The following is a 22594-nucleotide window of genomic DNA, read 5'->3' as shown; positions in this document are numbered from 1 at the left end:
TATAACAAAAAGGTTACAGATGTGAACTAGTTTTGGGAACGATAAATCGTCGTGAGCAACGATAAGGACGGCTATATCTGAGTGGAATGCATTGAGGAAAATATCGCTTCAATGAATACCGTGGCCGTAAAAAATAAAAGAGATTTTAAACAACAACAATTAATGCAATCGGTGAAACGGAATGCCTTAATATGTCGATCTTCATCATGGTTGAGAAAAGTAGAATCATATGATTTTTTATGGCAATATAAAGTAATTATAATTGTTAAAAAAAAAAAAAACAATTAAATAAGCCTTGATATTTTGCAAAAAAATAATAAAGACGCATATATAAATTAAATAATATGATTTAAAATTTTAAACCATGTGATCGTTGACAAAAATAAGATTATACCGACTCCTAAAAAAAAAAAAAAATCGGATTTTCGAATTTTATATTATTTTTAATTTCGATTTAGTTCTTCTCGTTCCAATCTACAATTCGAACATAATATTGACAAATCAAAAAGTACTTTAAAAGAAAAGATTTATTTTTTTACTAGTAATATTTTGCCTAGTGTGGAGTCAATAGGCAAGCCGTTCCTTATCGTGTCGTTTGTTCATCTATAACTTTTATCTATCACACGGGATTTTATATTTACACAACAAAATAGTACAAACTATTTTAGGTCAGGGATTTCGTTGTAATCTTACTTTAAACATAAAAATACCCAATTTCAAGTATTTTATAGTTTCGAATATTATGACAAGAATATTTTTGAATACATTTTGAGTCTTTCACTGACTTGTGACTGTTCTTTATAACTTTGAAATGTATATACTTTTTAAAATTAATTATTACTGATCAATAAGCCAAAAAAATCCGTACGAGATTTAGACTTTCAATTAGAATTACACGTGCGTTTTGTGACGGTTATGTAGTGCTATTTTAAACTCCATTGCATACTAAACGTTACAAATGATTTAAATACAAACCAGTCCACAGTGGCCCGTGAAAGCTAAAGCCAATGGACTCATCATAATATTCGACCGGTGTTTTAAACAATACAGGAACAATGTATGCTTGTGCGTAGTTCATTTCATTTAAATGTATAAAAACATGTTTTTGTAATACTTTTTTTATTGGAGTTAAACGTAACTATTTATATAAAATCTGAATATTTTCCAAGTCTTATATAATACCTATAGAATTGGTAAAATATTATTTATCAATTTAAATTATGGGTATTCTGGAAAAATGATTTCAAAGCGATAAGCATACTTAGCGCTCTTTTAACATCAGTTCGTTTGTGTGTTTTAAAGTGTTAAAAATGTATATAAACCTGTAAATATTTTTTTCTAGTGTACAAAATAATGCGTCTTGTTGTTAGTTCAATCTAAAATTACGAGTTGTATTCATCTTCAGAACGAGTTCCTGGAATAAGAAATAATTTTTGGATACCGTTAACCTACGACGGCTTGCTTGTTATAATTAAACTAACTTGAAATTATCTATTCGTCTGTTATGTTTATGCGTTCTTAAAGAAATAAATACGTCCCTATTATGAATATAGCTTGAATTTTTTACATTACATAAATATATTTTTTTTATTTTTTTAGAGTTTTGAAGCTCAGCTCAAGCTCAATAAGAAATTATAAAGAAAGCGCTCATATATTTTTTTACTTATGTAACTTCACATAACTGTTACTGATGAATCGAAATTTAATTCTGTTAGTTTTCGGCCGCGTGCTAGGAGGGTCGTAGATTTTACGTACAAAATAGTAGCCAATTTTATTCTTTCTGGTTCAAACTTACTTCATACAAAGTTTCATCAAATTCGGTTCAGTAATTTGGCCGTAAAAGCATAAAAGATAGACAGACTGAGTTACTTTCGTATTTATTAATATTATTGTACAGATATAAAAACAAAACTCATTACTATTTAATATGAGTGTGTGTAGTATTTTTATAAACACACACAGGTACGTATCACTTAGTGTCTGAATGATATGATCAGGTTACTGTATAATCTAAATTTGTTAGTAATTGCAAAAATAATAGCGTGTTCTTTCGCAATGAGTTGTTATGATGTAGGCCGACGTTGTAACAGCATTTTGATAAGTGAGCATTATTATCATTGGATAAAGGTCACAACTCAGAATGCTTGTAGTAAAAAATCGATTTTTTTAAAACTATGTCCGATCATATTGTCGATAACAATCGATTATTTTAGATGGTACATTTATTTTATAAATTTCTAAAACTTGTAATTACGATGAGGATAATTTTGTTTTTATTCTTGAAAACATTAAAATAATTTATTAATTCTATCCGCTCTTTGTACTTACAAATTTTATATTTAAGCCTTTGTTTTCTTTTAGCTGTTAGCTGTTGTGTAAAAAAAATTAACTACAAATTTGTACTTTGACGTCACTTTTGATAAACGATAATACCCACGTACCCACAAAAAAAGTCTTTTATAGAATCTAGTGTCTCTCTATCATGTAACAGTCAACTTTATCTGAATCTACAAAAACAGTTGAATATATAAACACCAGACGTGTTTATATTTGAACATTTTAGATTCTGATCTGGCCAAAGTAAACTTATCACAACGAGACCAATTTTTCGGTATTTAATTAAACTTGTTTATTTTTAAAATGGCAATGGAAACAATAAAATTGTACGCAATTTGCACAGGAGCTAAAAGCAGGAGGCTACAATTGGCGGTGATTGTAAATATAATTGCGTTCCGTCCAATCGAGGATCTGTGACGTAGGTCTGCAAATTTGTATGTCCGTTCTTCATTGATATCGTCACACGTTGTGCCGAGTACGTGAGCTCCAAGAGGTTATCATGTATTACGTAAGAATTGGGGTTTCATGTTGTTCTTCCTAGACGATATATGAAAATCCAATATAATAGTGATGCGTTATTTTTGGACGTTTGGACGATTTCACATAAAGTTTTTCGCCTGCTGGTATTTAGACGTGCCTATTGTATTAGACTGTTTCTTCTTCACTAATTCCATATCATTACTCTTCGACTTCATTTTCATCTCAATGATTTCCTTCTATTATTAATTTTGACAATTCATTTGACAAAGTTATATCTCCTCTGATCTGTTCTCTTTTGTATTTTAACCCTCATTGTTCTATGGTAAAGATTTGAAGATAAATGTTTACCATAAAAACATTTTTAACAAATATACCTTATTGATCATATGACTGATGACTGTACTGTGATTTTTAGAAAGATACACAGTTATTTATAAATAAATAAGGATCGAATTTTATGTTTGAAAACGTGTCTTATATTTCGAGAAAAATTTATAATATCGATTCTAATCCAAACTCATTTAATCCGATCAGCACGATAAGCCGGTTTTTGATAAATAAAATCTGTTAACATTTAAAGTTAATGAACTTTGTTCTTCATTAAAATTTGTTTGTCCTTTTTCCATATTGTGTTGTTTGTGTCAACGGTGTATTTTCTATCCCAATATAAACGGTGTATTTCTCTCTTTTCGTATCCTTAACTCCTGGCACATATCACCCTTAGTTGCTCAAACAGTCCTTCCATGATGTCGGGCAAGCTTTTACCTTAAAACCGTGTTAATACTACCACAGACCACTCCTCTTTAACTAAGTAAAAATTTGAAAGTGATAGCCGGTCACACCACACCACAACATTTTTTCGAAATCGCTAATAAGGCCTTAAATAGAACAATAGCTATATTTTCTATTATGACATGTCATGTATTTTTTACAATAAAAAAAGAGTATCTCTTTGTCCAAATATTATGAAAACTATTTACAGACCGCACGTATAAGCATAACATTAAATGAATCATATTAAAGTGTCAATGAAGGCGCTTTAAGAATCTCTATAGTTTATTTAACTTTACATCGTTGTTTTTCTGAGAATGGGTATTATAAGGTTATAAATCACGTATAAATTAATAGCCATTTACCTTAGATCTTAGCATTAGTTCTTGGAGTTAATGTAGGAAACAGATAATTAATTTTATAGTCTCATAAACACGCTTCGCAAGCATAATTATCCGTTAAGCTATATCAAATTGCATCGAAATATGTATATAAAATAAGTTATATTACACAGACATCAACCATACAACATACATTAACTTTACTCATACTTCATATCATATTAAAATATTAATAAAGTATTTTAAGCTTTATCTTTATATTGATGATGGTTTTCATTTGAACGATTTCGGTTACGGCGCCGGCGGTCAGTTTCAAGGGTTTAGCCAAAACATATCTTGCTCCTTTATATTAACGATGATTTTCATTTAAACGGTTTCGGTTACGGCGGTCGGTTTCAAGGGGCTAGCCAACACATATTAACGCAAGACAACTCACAAATTTTAACGTAAACGCAAGTGTACGTTCCTTTATATGGACGATGATTTTCATTTGAACGATTTCGGTTACGGCGGTCACTTTCACGGGCCTAGCCAACAGATATTTTTTTTTTAGCATTAGCAGCCTGTAAATTTCCCACTGCTGGGCAAAAGGCCTCCTCTCCCTTGAGGAGAAGGTTTGGAGCATATTCCACTACGCTGCTCCAATGCGGGTTGGTGGAATACACATGAGGCAGAATTTCGTTGAAATTAGACACATGCAGGTTTCCTCACGATGTTTTCCTTCGCCGCCGAGCACGAGATGAATTATAAACACAAATTAAGCACATGAAAATTCAGTGGTGCCTGTCTGGGTTTGAACAAGAAATCATCGGTTAAGATGAACGCATTCTATCCACTGGGCCATCGCGGCCCAACACATATTAACGCAAGACAATTCACAAATTTTGACGTTAACGCAAATACACGCTCCTTTATATCGACGATGATTTTCTCTTGAACGACTCGGTTACGGCGGCCAATCTCAAGCGGCTAGCCATCTCAACGCAAGCGGACTCTCCATTTCCTTAATCTCATAATAGGACGGCAAGTCTGATAGGATGGGTAAGTTTAGGTGCAAGACTAGAGATATACGTGGTTGGTACACGGAACTATAAACGCTACCAACTTCCAGACTTCCAGCTGGTACTGAATATCCAATAACTTCAATATCAATATTGCCTCGATTGGATGGATGGATGGATGGTTATAAATTTGTGTAAGCCATGGCAGGTACCGACATCAAATTCTACCAAACAATAATACTTTAAACAGCTGACTACCGCGTTGAAGTGGGTGAGTAAGCCTTTATAATTACAGGTACTAGGGGCGTAAAGTAACAAATTTTTAGAGGCTGAATACAAATCTATATATATTTAGTAAATAAATCAAGGTACGTAAGGTCAATTGACTATTAAGTACAATTTATTAGCAAGTTGTCCACCTAGCCGTCTAATAAACCCATGCGAATAAAAACAGCAATGTAGGTAAATGTATTGCGTTTTATAAAATAACGTATTACTAAATTAAAAAAAAAAAACTAAACAAGATGTCTTGTTTTCCTTGATCATTAAGTTTTTATGTATGAAACTCAATTATTAAGTCATTAAAATGTAGTTAATCCAAATGATGCGTGGCACGTTTTATATGATGGGGTGTCTTATCAAATACAAAGTCCTAAGACGTAAAATAAATATAACAGCAATGTTAAAATAAAATGTTTAATTTTATTGAAGATATACTTAAAGAAAACATTGAATAATGGGTGGTGGAAAATCTCTCTTTATTTATTGATCTGTTTTTATCAACTAAAATTAAAACCTTAATAAACAACCGAACGTAATCACAGCTAGCACAGATAACAAGCAGAAAATTGTAATAAGTATCAGTTACTTATATTGTTGATAAACAAGATTTAATGCTAGATTAACAACAGCAAACGTATAACAGATAGAAACCAGAACTTATAAATTTTGAAAATAAAAAACTGTCTGCTCTGCACAGTCTTAAAAAAAAAAGATACGTATCACTAGACTGCAACGTGGTATCCATCATTATTATCAATTATATAAACGCATATGTATATGTTAGAATTTGTCGTAGATAACATAATAGCCGGTCGTATTATCACCGTCGCGTTACGTACCTCATGCTGGTAAGGAGCGAGGTTATCGGTTGCTCTGTGCTTATGTTGTTTCCACACGATTAGTGCACCGACGGAGCAGATTAAGTTATCGACACAAACACAGTCGTCCGAACTGGACTAAACACATAATTTTCCTTAAACGTTATTATTGACTCGCGGTATCTGGAGCTGTGAGTTTGTTTTGACGTATCACGGGAGGGTTTAGCGGTTTTCTGTCTGGGGGGAAATAATCTCAAGTCTGCGAGTTGAAAACCTCACGTGGTTTTAATCAGCTGATAAACATGAGGCGTCTGGCGCTCTTCCAGCCGTTATTAGTAATATCAGAAATATTCTAGAAATGAAGCCGTAACAAAGCCCCCACGCGATCTGGAAGGGGTACATATACATGCTCATTTGTCAATATAATATGTTTACATATATAAACCGATTGTAACTTAATATCTAATAATAGACATATCTCACTACTTACAGCCCTTAATAAGTTTTAAATTTAGAATTATCATTTTTTTAATTTTTTTTAATTAGTATGTACAATAAAAGTATCAACTACTTAAACTTATTAACAAAAAATATAACTGAAATATATCTCGATTTTATTATTTTATTGTCGATCACAATACCCAAAATTTTTATCGAGTGTTATCTACATGTTTAGCTCAATACAAGCAATTAATTTATCATTTATATGTATATAATTGATAAATAATTATATAAGCACAGGTATATCTATACCTAAGTATTCAAAGAGTGAGAAAAATATTCAAACGACCACAATGGGGACCACTAATCTGATATAACCCTGTTAGTATAAACTTGTACGTTTGACATGTTAGGATTACTATCAATCCTTACTTCTTAATTTAATCAAATTATCTTTATATTTATCACTACTTTTGACAATCTACTGGTGATTGTGATATCGGTAAATTTAGTACCAATCTACAGAAACTCTCTTGACCTTTTTCTTATTGACTTAACGTATCTAACGTAATCTAGAATACTCGAAACAATATGTTAATCTTTTTGGCGTTTCCTTTTACTGTTAGATATGACTAAAGTTTATTATTAGAATATGAAGATATATTAAATTCTAGCAATATTCAGTATTCGTTTATAACATATAGCCATTACATAAATGTCGAAATTCTGGTATAAAAATACTCCATGAGTGTAACGTATCATACGCCATAAGTATGATGTCCTCTTAATCACGAGCCAATGGAGTTTTCATATTAGACAAATGACTCTCTTTTCTTTTCAAGAGCTCTCTTAAACCAGAGAAAGTTCCAGAACACCTACAGATTTAAGTGCATTCCGAGGGACAATATTGTTTAACAGCCAACTTCCAAACTGCTAATGAGAATTTATAGAAGAAAAACTCAAGAGTATATAATGAATGGTACATTTAAGTGTGTTTATAGATATCGAAAAAGAAATAACAATATTATCAAAGAATTAATCTTATGACTTAATTAATATTGCGATAACAATATTAGTGTTCAAAATATTCGATAAAAAATCTATGCTATTTGATAATTTTATTGATGGTAAGTTAAACCGATAAGGTATAAGGAGTTCTATGATTGAAATTTAAAAGATCTATAATTATTATTATTGATCATAATTACTTTGATTATACACAGGTTATTTGATATCAACATATTATGTTGCCCTGAGCAAATCTACAAAAGATTTTTGAAAAAGTTCCACCCAACCAATAGCGTTCAAAATTTTCACTTCTGATGTCTATATGACTATTATAAATGCGAAAGTAATTCTGTCTGTCTGTCTGTCCGTGTGTTGCTCTTTCAGGGCCAAACTACTAAACTGAATTTGATCAAATATGGTATGAAGGAAACTTGAACCCCAAGGAAGGACAAAGGCTACTGCTTATCATCTGACAACCAATCTCTAAAACACGAGTGGAGACGCGGGCGACAATTAGTTTACTATATAATTTAAGTAGTATACTTAAATCAATCATAACATTTTAGTACATAGGTTAAGTATGTTTTTTTTTTTTATAACAAAATAGTTTATTTATAAACGTATGTTATAGTTTTTAAATGTCATCATCATACTAATATTATATTTATGCAGTTTGCGTGTTGCATTTTGCAAGTAAACGACTGGACGGATTCTAATGTAACGGTAATTTTATTTAAAAATATTTATAAGTTATCTAGTAGCCACAACTCTTTGTGGTGGACTTTTTTTTTCTAAATTACGTGAGAGCACCTTAAAGAGTATTTTACTCATAAAAAGATTTATTCAAATTACTTTACACGGATAAATTTAAAGATTTTTATTTTTGACGTGAAACGGAACGCGTTCATATAGGTACAGCTAGGTAACATCTTATAATAGATAATTAAGTATATTTAATCGTTATGCATTATAGGATGGTAATAATTAGATTCAGCGAAAAAAAGTCAAATATTTTATGGAGCAACGCATTAATCAAATATCAAGTTACCTGGCTAGAAAACATAGGCCTTCAAAACCTATAAATATATGTAAATAAAATACAGAATACCTACTCTTCGAGTTCCTAGTAACTAGCAAGATAACGTTCACAAGCATTGTTTGAAAGTGTTTTCTATTTAAAGCTTAGTATTATAATTAATTATGTGTATAAATTACTTCGTCATGACTAGTATGCGAAGAATTTCATCTTAATCAGGCGATCACAAGACTCACATGAAGTCTTCTAAGTCGACGACATTCGTGTATTGGCACGGTTGACCGTCTACATTGTAGCACGTGCTATTGTAGTCCCATTCCTGTCTTTGGCGGCACGGCAAGTCTGCTTGAAAACTCGGCGGCTGGGTGTACACCACTCTTTGTGGATAGTACTGTTGAGGGACACTGTCTCGGTAGTAGTTCCTGTCGTAGCATTGCACTGATAAATCACTGAAGCTATTGTAAATATCATAATTGCACTGATTGTCCACTGTTTGCCTCGACCACTGATTCGACATCGGACACTGCACATTCCATCCTGTTTCCTCGAAGCTACCGACCACTGGACATCGCTGGGTGATATTTTCCCCGTTCACCAACATACTAAATACTTTGTTTTAGTCATAAATGAAATTATAAAACAGTCCATCGGGCTACATAATCGACGAGCAACTGATAGCGGCAAAGATGTGCTTATCTCGCCCGCTATAACTCGCATGGTAGCAAAAATTGATAACTCATGATTAATTTCGACCCTGTCTGGGTATTACATTGACGGATATTAAATATATGTACGATATTCGTTTCATCAATTACTATTTGTGACAGATTTTTGATAACGTTTCTTCCAGGACTTGTTTCTTTTTATAATGTGTTTTGAATAATAATTCTGATTTTATTGGAGATCACCAGAGAGATATATCTTTACAAGGTCGATGTAGTACGTGGCACATTAAAGCCAATACAAATTTTGTTCGTAGTATGTAAATTTAATTGAAAAGTTACTTACATTCTTACTTATAATAAATTATGGTTTAAATTACTTAGGCTGTGAATATGATGGTTACATTAAAATTTTATCAAACGTTTATCGGAATCGTCATAACGTACCGATCAATCAGGTGCTGATAAAAAATAAACATCATATGATACAAAATGGGCAATTATATAAAAACGTGAAATTGCTATTACTATTTTCACCGTTCGCAGCTTTTCATATCACGACGGAAATTTAACGGACGGTAAGGATCTTGTATATACAAAGAGAAAACAATTCATTACTTTACTTTTGCCAATTAAATCCTTTTTTTCGTTTGGTAGTTATTGGGTGTTATTTGTAAAGGAATAAAAAGGGATTTGCTTTCCTATTAAGTAAAACTGATTCATTAAGACCCCGTAAATATCCCTCTACTCCTCTATAATTAATTGGCCTTCGTTCTTATTACCACTTAGCATGCCTCTTCTCAACGTTATCGAAGAGTGGTCATAATAGAATAACTTACCTGGGGGCTAATCCTACTAAGATATGATAGAAGAAGTTCGACTATTCTTCACAAAAATAATTCTTAGCTGTATCGTAGCTGGGAACCTACCTATTAATTTATAACAGTTACGATACATTTTCTATTGTATATATATATTCCGATCCAAATTCGACCTAACCGCAACTGGGTAGTTTTGTTAATAGAATAAAAAAACGGATAATGGAATACAATTAGGTTTCGATTCGATTACGATAAAATTACATTTTGTTAGTAGAATTAGCCCCCCAGTTTTTTTTATACAAAATATGACACGACCAAAAGAAATAAATAGACCTTGTAGGTATTAATTATCAAAAATTAAACTGTAAATAGTTTTATTATTGTCTTCTTTATACCAGTATTATATTATACGAACAATTTATTTTTAAATTCAACCATTTATGTTATTCTTGTTTCAGGTTACGGGTTCACATTGAAACTACTTCTATTATGACAGACTTCATTTTATGTGACCTTGACTGTACCGATCAATCTCCCTAATGTCATATTCATCGAACGTAACTTTAATAAAATAATCTGTGCCGTGGTGACATGACGAAAAGCTATAATAAAAAATATTAAAAGACAATTATCAAGAGATCCAGTTAAGTGGTATATGGTTAAGTTGAAAGAAGATAACATTATTTTCTAAAAGGTAATGAGCGGATGAGATCAGGTTAAATGTGCAGTTATCACGAGATGATAAAATGTCACGCACTGGTAACGAACTTGTAATTAAGAGGCAAGTTACTAAAGATGGCGTACGCAATGTCGACGACGAAGGCGCATAAAAACATGTCGGATTGCTTGTGTTCATTTAAATTTGTAAAGGCTACTGAACTCTGTTTACGTTTATTTTGCTACTAATGCCTAATATTATTTGCCATCATATTTTGCTTGTCGTTAGCTTTTTTGTATTACCAAAATAATCAAAGTTTTTTTTTTTTTATGAAACTTGGCATAAGCTAATCATGAACAGCTTAATATTCAATATTTAGTTTTTAATTTTTTCAGTGATAAATACATATAATCTTCGGCTTACTTAACAAATTTTCAAGTAACTTTGTATAAATAAAATTTTTTTATATAGTCATAGAAGTGATTTATATTATCTACCAACGTGGCATTGGGTCTCCCAAAACTGCATATTAACTTGCAGTCTCGCGTCGTTATCTCTTTTTAGTAGTCAGTTAACCTAATTTCGTTGGACGCACAATTATACGCAGAATCGTTTAGTTAACAGCATGTTTGAAACATATATTTTAAAATGTTTTTACGTTCAGCTTAAAATTAATCCATACCTTTAATTTTAAATACGAATTTTCATTTACTTTCATTTTTTATAAAATAATAATTTGACTAACTGACATACTACGCAGTCTCTCCGGTTATCCTTGTATAACATAGGAAAGAATTAAGGAAGATTTTTAATAATTGATCAGCTAAGAGGGTTAATTATAAGGCGTAAAATGCCCTCAGTTTACACAAACTAGTTACAAATGTATTTAAATTTAATATAGCATTTTGTGCATTAAGGTCGTAGGTAATCAACCCATTTTTTTGTTCATTCTAATATCAACCTTGTAGCTATAAATATAAAGTTTAAGTTGTTACAGCAATTTTAAATTGCTTGGAGCGCTGCGATTGTGGCGCAGTAATATTAATTAATTTTATTCATAGAATAATTTATAGTATTGATAAAATTATATTTTTTTAATAATTAAATCTAGTATTTCATTCAATAATATAGCTTAAAATATAATACAAAAGGAAATTCATGATTCGGAAACAGAAGGACTCGGTGAATAAATATGGTCAATAGCGTCAATTGATTTAATATAATGTTATATTTGTTATATCATATATTCTTGTTATTGTTTTCTAGTGTCATAATATTATGCTCTAGAATATAAGTATAAATAAAATATTGTCACGTATGGTTAGATTACTTTGACACCAAGGACGACGTGTAGCAATTAATACTAGTCGATTTGTTTTCTTATATTTTGTTTGTGTAACGAGTTTTTTTTATTAGAGCACAAAGGTTGTATTTTAAAGACTCTGTTATTTATTAAGACTGTGTAAATAAAAATGTAACATATGTTTTACGAATAATTAAATAAATATTTTTTTTAAACTCTTGTCAATTCGTATTCGTTTATGATGTTAGACTAATTATATGTAAAGATATAGTGAGAGCCGAGATGGCCCAGTGGTTAGAACGCGTGCATATTAACCGATGATTTCGGGTTCAAACCCAGGCAGGCACCACTGAATTTTCATGTGCTTAATCTGGAAGGCTGATGATGTTTTTTTTCGTAATGAAAAGTTTTATTAAAGCACTACTGAATTTTCATGTGTTGTTTCAACTTGTGTTTATAATTCATCTCGTGCTCGGCGGTGAAGGAAAACATCGTGAGGAAACCTGCATGTGTCTAATTTCAACGAAATTCTGCCACATGTGTATTCCGCCAACCCGCATTGGAGCAGCGTGGTGGAATATGCTCCAAACCTTCTCCTCAAAAGGAGAGGAGGCCTTTAGCCCAGCAGTGGGAAATTTACAGGCTGCTAATGTAATAGATAGAGTGTCGCACTGCAAAAGAACCCAGCTATGCTTGCCACTCGCTAGACGTCATACTACTTTACTAGACAGTGTGTGTGTACTTAGTTGCCAACAGATGGCCACTATTTTTTTCGATGCGTTCTCACCTTTGATAGTCTATCTAAAGATATTAATAATCAAAGTTCATTATCTGTTTCAACGTTTTTCTACTTCCTTATACCTATCAGATAACGATTGTCTAGCTTTTTTGTGTAAACATGATACAAATTCTAAATTAAAAAAACATTATCACTAACTTTATATAAATATAAGTACTTTATCCGTATAGAATAATAACATTTGAATCAATCACTATAAATTAAGAAAACCTCGAACAATTAAACTTTTAAAACATTTCTGTTAAATAAGTACAATTAAATAAACAACAATACTTTAAATGTTTGTGTTCTGGTGTGAAGGGTGAGTGGGCAAGTGCAAGTGCAAATCGGACATAAAGTCTTAGTTTATATTGGTTGATTTATTGTTAATAATAATAAGATACACATACACATATAGCCCATTTGCCCAACTGCCTTCCGATATTTATTTTTACAAATTTACATGTAGCAACACAACTACTAACTTGTCTAACATGTACTCATTACTAGTTATTTATTATTATTATTATATTATTAATTTTTGAAAGTATAAAGACCGTCTTACAAAATGTCCATATCGCCAAAAGCGATCCCCGAATGTGAATTATAATTCTTAGAATGAATTACCGCTATTTGCGTAACTCTACTAGTGTGGATCTCGGGTAAAATAGAAATTTGGCTTAAATCAAATAACTTTTTATTGACAAAGACTTAGAAAGATCCGTTTAATATATTAATAATGATTGTGCAATATTATTTTATTCAAAAAATGCGATAACAGATTTAAATCCAGTCTCACGTGTCACAGATAAAGTACGTCAATAAATACCAAAATACGTCTGAACGTATCTCATGATCTGGAAAGTAAAAATAAAGTAAACGATCATTAAAAAAGTAGTTTAAATACCCGAAACATTTCAAGTGTAAGCTGATGTATTTATAGTGAATATTATGTACTTTGGAAGAATTCGCTAGAGGAAGGAGGAAAATCTTTCATATTATTTTGTTTAGTCTATATAGTTACTAGTTCGCATAGAATTTCTAGAATATTCTAAAGATACTGCAATTTAAATAAAAATTGTCCGATATTGAAGATTCTCCATCAAGTGTCACTTCACATGCTGACTGCATGACTTTATTTGGAAAATTTTAGTTCAATATTATCATAAATTTATATTATGATATAATAACTCATAAATTTAAAACACGAAACGTCCAGAAAAGCTATTCTTAAACTGTTAATCGATCGAATAAGAGGCTAAAACTTAACCCGTCTCCTAACCTGGTACTCTAAAAGGTTACGTATAGGGTCCGCATTACTATAAAATAGAATATCTCACAAAGCCACACATCACATTTTTCCAAAAACAAGATCTAATATATAAGTACTACACTCGGACAAAATCTTCGAACACAAAAAAAATAAATAATGACGTCTAAAACTTTAGTGTACTGTGAATAGTTTAATTAAGTTACTGGCAAGAGTGACAAGGATAAGAAGAAAAGTCTTCATTAAATTTTCCGTTAATTCTTTGAAGAAAAAAAATACTTATTTCATTTGGTTAACTTTGTATTCAATTATTATTATTTTGTTATTGTTTCGACGTATCTGTAGATGTACTTTGTAACGATATTAGTTAACATTTTTAATTAATTTTGATTTAAAGTCACTGGTGTCATCCTAATATAATAATGAAGTATGTTTTGTTTTTTCAGGTTTCACTCATAAACTAAATAGATTGAGATGGAAGTTTCCTATTATTTTTGTCCAAAAGAACGAATACAGTCATTTATAGTATGTTAATATGTTGCATATTTGATGATGCAGGTTATAATTTATAGTGTTGTTAACTTATTGTACCTTACGTATATAACATCCAAAAGTTTCCCGAGTTCGTTGCACTCCGGTTTAATAATATAATACTACGCTTATGAAGATTTCGATGTTATATGGTAATGGCCTTACAGTTGTTGTGTAAGTGGAATTCAGTGGTACATTTAATTCCGTGGACTCCGACTTTCTACGAAGTATTTTTCAATATTTTAATATTCCACCTGTAGCTTGTTCGATTCTTATCTTCGTGGCCGGTTGCACTGTATACCAATTAAGTAAATTTTATTTAAATATGTGGAAGCGTTTGGTCAAAAGTATAAACAAATTACAAAATACTTATTATTTAAGTTCAAAGTATGAAACTTAGGACGTACTTAGTTTATTAAATCAAAAACGCTTATTGATGTTTGTCTTATTGTCTTGATTTAAGAAATATAATTTTGGTAAGCTGTTTGATAGAAATTAACAAATGTATCATATACTAGTTGAACCTGCGACTTTACGGGCGCGAAATTTATAAAAAAATACCTATAGCCCACAAACCAACTCCCGCCATTTTACCCGCTTGTAGGGTGAATTAAAAAAGTAGCCTATGTTTTTCCTGAGACTCAAACTATCTCCATACCAAATTTCATCTAAATCGGTTCAGCGGTTCAATCGCGAAGAGGCGACAGACAGAATAACTTTTGCATTTATATTAGTATAGATATCATGGACAAAAAGTTACAAATGATTTTATTATTTCACTCTAAATAATGATTATGCAAGAAAATTGCAGTTCTGATTCCATTTATCAAACGGTTCAAGTAACAAATGATTATCACGTCTCCGAACGGCGGAATCGTAAGCTACTTGATTCTAATTTGTAGTTCAAAGTCCGCTTCGTGTATATGTAAGATAATTGTTGAGACAATTCATGTTAATAATTTGTTTCGACAACTATTGGTAATGTTTTGGGCCAACAATCAAATATTAATTTATAAAGATAAGAAATAGTTTATATACACATTTTTAAAATTGAATTTGAGTTAGTGTTAGTGTTTATTTAAAAAAAGGGGGTAAACTTTTCGCTAAAAAAAAGTAGGTAAAATATTTTTAAAATGTTTTAAGACAGTGGTTAAACTAGTTAATGAGATCCAGGCAATGGATATGTGAGTCCTTTGGCTTACACTCTTCGCGAAGTTGAGAAAGCTTGAGACGAATTGGCAAGGCATAGTTGGTGGGTCTCATGGATTTGGATCGGTTTCCTCCAGTTACTACTTCAGACTTAAGTATATAATAATTGACGTTCAAAATACCTACCATTATTTACCAAAGAGCGCAAGTTTATTATAAGGAAAATTCCAGTCCAAGATAACTAGCTGCCATTCGAGTGCTCCCTGAAGCTATTTTCATTGACCCGAATTAGCATTGGCTAGAAAACTGACAATTACGTAACAATGCATTGTAAGTGTTGTTTACTTTTCCGTGATCGCTCGTTTGTATGTACAAAGCAGGATTTTTTATATTAGCAACATTTTTTATTTAGTGTGAATGGCCTTATCTATGTAAATATAACGAGCGATGAATTCTTGGCTGAGGACTTGAATTATGATGCAAATTATGTTAGAGAACATGATGTAGACGATAACTTCAAGTATTTCCATCTATTGTGTGTTGGTGATTCTATGTATCAGAAGCCTTCAAACAAGTGTCAACAACAGTTACTTATTGTATAAAGTTCCAACTAATAACCTAGGAATAAATACGATACAAACAGTAAAACTTTAATTTTCAGGAAAAATTTTCAAACTGGTCAATATTTTCGCCAGCAACGATAGCACTGATAATTATTTTAGGGTATTATGTTGATGAAAAATGAAGGTCATAAGTAGATAGATATTTTGCTCCAATTCAAAAATTCATTTGGAGCAGAGAAATACATATGAATTTTATACCAGTAGGTACATCGGTCGTTTAGCGTTTTTTTCGTCTATTTAGGGTCGCTGTATTATATCTGAAAAAAAGGTTTTGTCCACGTTGTGCAGCTGTTTAACGATTCAGGATCGCTCGATGCCAACCATGCTTGGAAATATTTTTGCTGTTGGTTTAGTTCCCTGCCACCATACAGGTGGTTAAGTCGTTTACCTCCTTCATTCACGGATGCACTTAAGTTATTCGACTCTTGTGGCACCCATGCCTTGAAATGCAGTAACTCTATTATACTCTTCGCGAATCACAATACATTATACTGACTATATGTAAAGAGATTGACACTTTTTTTGCTCTTCTATATTTTTTAAGAAAAACGTAGTCGATATTCAGTTGTAGTAGCATATTTTTAATTCAGTTAAAATAATTTGACGATTAGCTGTTGAACTCGTGTTTACTAGTGTAAACATTTAGAATATATGTTCAACGCGCGGTAAGATGTTATTTTCAGAGAGCATTTTTGTTGACAAAATGGTTTCACCGGAATACGATCAGTGGATGTCAGACGTATTAGTATTAGGACAGCAACCTTTCGCATTTATAAATAGACTATGAGAAAATAATGTAGGGAAAATTGTATCTTATAGACATCAATATGGACAATTGAACAGGCCCAAGTGACATCTTAAGTCCCGTGGTTGGCGACGTAAGGGATTTTATACTTTTTAGAGAGCCAATTGCAGTGTCATCTACCTGCGAAGGTGACCTCTTACCATTAGATGACTCATGTCTACCTGCTTTAAATAAATAATTTAATAATATATTATTAAACTACATTCTCACTGCGTTAACTTCGAGATTAAAGATGCAATAGCCCTTGAGCCTGTAATTACACTGGCTTACTAACAATTCAAAAGAGACCCTAACAATACAATCTTTATCTGTGTAATAACTGATGTATGAATGTTAATCACCCCGCGGTCTGGCCTGCATGTAGTCCTACCACCAGTTTTTACGAGACATTATGAAAAAACATTTTTTTTCCTTTTTTTATGGTATAGGTTGGCGGACGAACAAATAGACAATGGGGCTGTAAGAAATATTAACCATTCCTTACATCGCCAATGCGAAACCTTGATTGAACTTTGAACTAAGATGTTATGATATATATGTCCCTTGGGCTTGTAGTTACACTGATTCACTCACCCTTCAAACCAGAACACAACATTACCCAGTATTGCTGTTTGGCGGCAGAATATCTGTTGAGTGGGTGGTACTTTATTCAGACGGGCTTGTAAAATTTGTTATTATTTAAATAAATATATATTCATAGCCAATAATACAAATAAGACATGATAACTATTTAAAATATCGTTAGGTACTGGATATTCCGTTTCCAAACTTCTAATACTTCAACAATTTGAACAATTTATTACATCATAACAATGAAAAAAGTTTGATAGTAACAAAGTTTTGAGTGAAGTATTGCATGTAAGCAAATAACAGATAAAAAATATCACGTAAATAATAAATCGTATAGTCTGTGATTTCTCAGTATCCAACCAATATTTACTTAATGAACAAATTCAGGATGAAAACTTATGACGAGTTAATTACGAAATTTGTAAATCCCCGCACATTATTAGTTAAAATGATGACGCATTTAACTACATTAGTATCCGCTATAATATAATTAAACTTAAAATATAATAATCATTATCTCATAATATAAATTAAACGTAGGTATATTAAATACAAAAACATACAAAATTACAACGTTACGTATATTATTGGTGCTGGCAGTACAGCAATCATTGATATAGGATTTTTTTTTTTAAAGATATATGTGTATGAGGACGGGCAAGTGGGCAACCTGGAGGTTAATGGTCACTGCCGCCCAAAGATATTGAAGCTGTAATAAATGTTAACTATTCCTCATATCGCCGATGCTCTACCAAAATTGGGAACGAATATGTTATGTCCCTTGTGCCTGTAGTTACACGCACTCTCTTACGTTTCAAATCGGAAGTGGAACACAACAATACTAAGTATTACTGTTGGGTGGAAAAATATCGAATAATATCTAATAATAAAAAAATGAACATGTCTCAATGGTTTTATTTTTTAATTATGTGAAAAAATATATATAAAATATCAAGATTAATCCAACGAAAATTGAGACATGTTAATTTATTTATTATTAGATATCATTAGATATTCTTGATCATTTGATCAATATATATTGCACTTATGTCAAAATCGACGATTAAAAATACTTTTAACGTAATTACTTTATTGCGATAATAAATATAATATAATCAAAATGTATCAGCGATATTTGTATAGATTAAAACATTATTCAATTAAAAAAATGCACTGCTGTGCATTTTGTGGGAATTACGTGGAGTTAAGGAAATTAATGTACATATACATATAATGTATAATCTCGTTACAGCAGAAGCTGCTCAAAGTTGAGAGCATATCAATCAATTTTCAATCTTATCCATATATACATAATATTCTAATTTGTATTTTTCAAATTTATTAGTAGGGAATCGCCTCAACTTCACACAGGTAAAATTTTGTAATAAAGAAAATTATATTATATACAATTATACATAATTTATACCTTATAGCACTCAGGAATAATAAAGCTTTCTACTAAAATTTTTGAATTTATTTATTCGTTCCGGATATTAACCATACATACAAGCAAACTAATTTTAGACATTTATAGTATTAGAATAGATTAAGTTACTTAAATATGATAATTTTTGACTTAATGGGTTGAGTCAAAATTAATAAAGACAAAAATAAATTTCAAGATAAGTTTTTATCTATATATTTGTAAAGTGAACAAGTTTCCATGGCCCATTGTTTTGGGATATATCAATATATCAATATTTCCCAAAACAATGGGTGTATTTAAATAATCAATAAAAACATCAAACAGTCAATTAGTTAAAGTAAAGAAACGTCAGCAAAGGTCCATAAATATACATATATCATACTTATCTAATCTTTTAAATACCAAATATTCGTTTATCAAGTGAATTGTCAATTAGTTGCATCAATGTTATATTCATACTTCCGAATTTTAATTATAATATTATACGATCTTTTGAACCATAAATACACATAACAGGAAAAAGTTATCACTAGCTGCTAGTATTCTTGGAAAGATATATCTTAAGAAATGACCATTACTCCGTTTGTATTTACGTTGAAAGCAATATCAACAAAACCTATATAAATAATTATTTTTACTAACAACAAAACTAATTAAAAAAAAAAAATGTCAAGTCAGTCAATTACACGAAATATTTAAGCATGTTAATAATAATTAGTGCATATTTTAAGGCATTTACAGAGAAATGCCAGTTGTAAATTACTATATTTGATTTTATAAAGTGGTTTAATTGTTAAATGTTTATGTAATTCAAATTTAAATCTAAGCCTAGACTAGCTATGTTGGAGAAATATTGAATATCATTTTACAATAATTTTGTATTCAAAATAGGGTTACAAAATGAAAATAACAATTTTTAAATTGGCTCGTCCACTGGTACAATTGATTTTAGTAACCTTATGATGTCGATGTGAACAGTCAGAGGATATTACAAGGATGTAAAACTTATTGGAGTATATAAAACTTGGTGGAAAATATCAATACATAGTAATGTAGTTTTCTGGTTTAAAGGTTGAGCGAATCAGTGTAACAGCCAAAAGGGATATAACATCTTAAGTCCCATGGTTGGTGGCACATTGACAATGCAATGAATACTTAATATCTCCTACACATTAAATGTTAATGGGTAGTGATGCCCACACACCATCAAATGGCCCATTTATCAGCCTGCTTAACAATTTTTAAGGAAGAGATTTAAAATATTATAATGAAATTTAAAAAAAGATTTTACAATAGAATTGTTTTGGAAATGCATTGTATATTAAAACTGTAATAGCTCCCTAGTTACAGTTTTAATACTCTATGGTAAATTTTTCTTTATCTTAATCTTCTGTAAAATAATATTTGTACTTGTTTCAGGTGTTACATTGATATGATTTTGTTATAAAATTAATTTGAATGTGTGGAGTTAGTATTTGATTTTATTTACTTATATGAATAAAAAATATTGTCGACATTATTAACATCCTGTTCTTGCTGAAAAACAGGAAATTTTGAGAGGATTCCAAGAATGGTTAACTTACTGTCCTATTATTAATATATTTATAGATAAAAATTGTTTGTTATATTATATTTTTATTTACTTTTATTCACTAAATTGTTTATAATTATGTTACCAAAAATCTTATTTCAGTTTTGGAAATGATATAAACTTAATAATTGTTTTATGCTCTTAGGCAGATTTATTTATAATGCAAATGTAATATTTTAAAACCAATGACCAAGAAGAAGTCACGACTTTCTAAAAGTTTTATTTGACAACCATAGACAAATAAACGCTTTAATATAGCGTAATATCTTTCAGACCAGGTTTCATTTCGGGTTGCCAGTTGCCAAATATATAGGACTATCCTATCTATATGACCCATCTATTCCTTGGCTAGGTGGCCGGCCCATTAAACTATAAGTTTAATGGGCCGGCCACCTAGCAAAACTGGAGAGGCACAGATTCTGTGTACTCTCATACCAACACTGCCAACAACATGAACCAAAGACTATAAGATCTTTAGCATTATATGCTAACCACTAGACTAACTAATCAGTTATATAAAATGTATTATTGCAATATGATTGTGTATTTCTAGGTACTATAAGATTACAAGTTAAAAATAAAAGTTATTAATTGAGTACCAATCTGATGTAATTATAAAAGTAACTACATCAGAGGTATTTATTACTTATTGAATAGGATCCAATACCTATTCACTATATTGGATAATACGATATTTCAGGAAAAAAGTTATGAGTAAAGAATGAAAAACTTAACTTATTTTGATATACAGAAGCATTATTTAAGTTACACATCACATTGCTATGAATCTTGTTTTATGTAAATGTTCTCTTAGAAAGAAGTATTTTTATTTTTGTTCCTCTGACAAACTTTTATCTTTATTGGTTACGTATACGTATTCGTCTCTAACAAACAGTTTAATCGCTATGTAGATATATTATAATTATAAAGATTGTTAACATAAGCAATAATTTAAAGGCCAGGAGAAATATATTTTAATAATAATTAATAACTTCAGTGAATTATATTGAATATTAAAGAGAAAGTTAAAACAGGGACACTTGGCAGGTCCGTACCAGGAAAATCAGAATCTAAGGTTAGGTGATAAGTATGATCCTGAGAATGTTGTAGGATAGAATACACCAAAGGGAAATACTCAAATTATTATGATACATACCTTCTTTTCTGATTTGCGGGTTTTGGAGCCATTTCGGATTTTATCATAGTGACACTATTATGAAACTTCACGATATGAGCACAATCTTAGAACACTGCCAAGGAGAGTATCATATCGCTTTTCACGATTTTCTTTTTAGATTTGTTTATGATTTAATCACAATATTGTTTCACAGATCACAATATAGGTCATTTTATAATGCACTACACAAACAATTATACTTTGTTGTCGTGAACTTGCACAGTAGTAGCAGCAGAAACTTACGAATTACGATCGAGCAAATAATATTGTGTTACCAGTATCAATAATAAAAAGTAACTAAAATAATCTATCGTTATTGATGAATGAACCTTTATTTTTTTTTATAAATTATTGATACGTTTAATATTATGTAATAAAATAATCATATATATAATTTATAAAATATGTAATATAGTGGCAACATTCACAAAATATGCGTAAAGTTATTAATTTCCCGTTAAATTTCTGTCGGACTACATCTATCTATATATTGTTCGCCAATCATAGTATAGAATTTCAAACAAAGGAAAAGTACAAAGTGTGAGTGCCCTCTATTGACGATATTATATTGTGTAAAATCTGTAATAGATGGCAATACAAACTGCAAAGTATGTTCAACTGTATCACTAGATGTCTCTAGCTTCATAACAATGGTGTCTTATTAATTTCAATCTTAGACATTTTATAATAAATTATAATTAATAAAGAGAGTGGG

General features: G+C 30.7%; 1 protein-coding gene across 5 annotated transcripts in view; it reads right to left on the bottom strand.

The window, feature by feature from the left end:
* Positions 1 to 22119, bottom strand: part of LOC125071051 (hypoxia-inducible factor 1-alpha) — an 89433-nt gene extending 67314 nt beyond the window's left edge. For 2 of the 5 annotated variants that reach the window (XM_047681110.1, XM_047681111.1), the window contains exon 1: positions 8752 to 9171. In XM_047681110.1, the coding sequence (XP_047537066.1) occupies positions 8752 to 9116 (365 nt within the window). In that variant the 5' untranslated portion in view covers positions 9117 to 9171. Of the gene's footprint in view, positions 1 to 6051; positions 6072 to 8751; positions 9172 to 21858 lie in introns of those variants that run through there. The other 3 variants (XM_047681112.1, XM_047681113.1, XM_047681114.1) reach the window with 3 other exon arrangements.
* Between the last annotated feature and the right edge of the window lie 475 nt (positions 22120 to 22594).

The sequence above is a fragment of the Vanessa atalanta genome, chromosome 18, assembly GCF_905147765.1.
Source record: "Vanessa atalanta chromosome 18, ilVanAtal1.2, whole genome shotgun sequence".
Lineage (NCBI taxonomy): Eukaryota > Metazoa > Arthropoda > Insecta > Lepidoptera > Nymphalidae > Vanessa > Vanessa atalanta.
This window is presented reverse-complemented; position numbering and strand designations above follow the sequence as displayed.